This window comes from Myotis brandtii, unplaced genomic scaffold, assembly GCF_000412655.1.
Source record: "Myotis brandtii unplaced genomic scaffold, ASM41265v1 scaffold8, whole genome shotgun sequence".
In the NCBI taxonomy this organism is placed as follows: Eukaryota; Metazoa; Chordata; class Mammalia; order Chiroptera; family Vespertilionidae; genus Myotis; species Myotis brandtii.
In genome coordinates, this window is record NW_005371219.1 from 7290653 (window position 1) to 7292819 (window position 2167).

The 2167-nt window shown below is 32.9% G+C and overlaps 1 protein-coding gene across 1 annotated transcript in view; it reads left to right on the forward strand.

The window, feature by feature from the left end:
* The window catches only part of AK9 (adenylate kinase 9), a 119359-nt gene that overhangs the window by 36302 nt on the left and 80890 nt on the right, over positions 1–2167 (forward strand). The window contains exon 12 of the mRNA XM_014531391.1: positions 1749–1893. Coding sequence (XP_014386877.1) covers positions 1749–1893 — 145 coding nt within the window. The remainder of the gene's footprint in view (positions 1–1748; positions 1894–2167) is intronic.

Genomic DNA, 2167 nt, shown 5'->3' on the forward strand with positions numbered 1-2167 from the left:
GGGGTGTGCAGGAGGCAGCTGATCGATGCTTCTCTCTCATCGATGTTTCTAACTCTCTATCCCTCTCCCTTCTTCTCTGTAAAAAAATCAATAAAATATATATATATTTTTAAGAGTTATACATAAGTATATTCATCATAGCCTAGTTTATAATATAAAAAACATATATACTTAAGTACATGTTATTGGTATTTTAGTTAAATAACTTGTAATATATTTAGCTAATACAGTACTGCACATCCACTAAAAGTAATGGTATGAATGTATATTTATTGGTATAGAATAAAATAATGTAAGATATTGAAGGAAAAGCAAAATGGAATCTAGAGGTATGAAAATATTATTTAAATTTAAAAGGCATGTAAAAATCTACTTGTAACAGTTAAATATGAAGAATATTACCTACCTGACAAAAGACTTACATTCAGAATATATATAAAATTTTAATCCAATTTTTTAAATGGGCCAAAGTTGACACATCTTAAAAAAAGAAGGTGAGTTACCAAGAAGTGCTAAAAAGAAGCTCAAAATTACTAATGAGTGAGGCAATGTAAATTTAAACTACATCAAAGCCCTTCTTCAGACCCATTAGAATGGTTAAAATTTAAAAGGTTCACAAATCAAGTGTTGGTGAGGATGTAGAGTAAATGCAACTTTCACACATTGCTGATAGGAATGCAAACTAGTTCAGCCACTCTGGAAACAGTTTAATTGCTAATTATAAAGTCAAATATACGCTTACCATATGACCCAGTAATTCCACTCCTAGATATTTACCCCAGGGAAATGAAAACGTGTTCACAAAAAGACTTCTTCAGAAATGTTCATTACAGTTTTACTGATAATAGCCAAAAAGTGGAAACCACCCAAATGTCCATCAATAGATGAACTAAAAAAAAAAAAGATATATTCTTACAGTGATACCACTCAGCAATAAAACTGTCAGATTACTGACATATACAATTATACTGATGAATCTCAAAAACAATACGATAAAGGGGGAAAGCTTGGAAAAGATTACATAGTAACTTATAAGGAAGCATGAGGGCACTTTGGAGGCGATATAAATGTTCTTATCTTGATTGTGGTTGTTGTTATGTAAACTCATCAAGCTGCATACTTAAAATGGTTACCTTTTATTATATGTAAATTATACAAAGTTTATTTTTAAAATATATGTAACTTGAAGATATATTACATGATGCATTCATAAATAGATATATAGTCCTACATGAAAAATATGACTGAATTTCTATGAAAGCAAGTGTTGAAAAATCCATGAATTCTGAAAATAACAAAGCTCAATTAGCATTAAAGATTTGTAAGCTAGCCCTGGCCGGTGTGGCTCAGCTGGTTGAGTGTAGTCCCAAACACCAAAGGGTTGCCAGTTTGATTCCCAGTCAGAGCATATGCCCAGGTTGCTGGTTCGATCCCCTGTCAGGGTGCATACAGAGGTAACTGATTGATGTTTCTCTCTCACATCAGTATTTCTCTCTCTCTCTCCCTTCCTCTCTCTCTAAAAATAATCAATAAAAAACATATTTCAAAAAATAATATTAAGAAAAAGATTTTTAGGATAGATAGGTAAAGATATAGAAATAGACATAGATACAGATACATAGATATAGATATAGATATAGATATAGATATAGATATAGATATAGATATAGATATAGATATAGATTTATACTTATAGGTGAACAATGTGTAACTGTGCTTATGTTGGTTTTCTCAAATATTCTTTGCAGGTAGTTGACTATGCCAAACTTGTTCAGCCACGTTTTGATAAAGCCCTTGATACGTTAAGAAAAAATACTATAGCTGAGGCCACTCAAGAAGCTATTAATACTGTGAGAGATCGGCTCCTCATAGAAGCAGAAAATAAAAAACAAGGTGATCTGTCTTTTTTATTTTTTTATTATTTTTTTTAATTAAATCTTTATTGTTCAGATTATTACAGTTGTTCCTCTTTTTTCCCCCCATAGCTCCCTTCCATCCGGTTCCCACCCTCCGCCCCTTCGCCCTCACCACCCCCCCACTGTCCTCATCCATAGGTGCACAATTTTTGTCCAGTCTCTTCCCGCATCCCCCACACCCCTTTCTCCCCCAAGAATAGTCAGTCCATTCCCTTTCTATACCCCTGATTCTATTATAATCACCAGTTTAT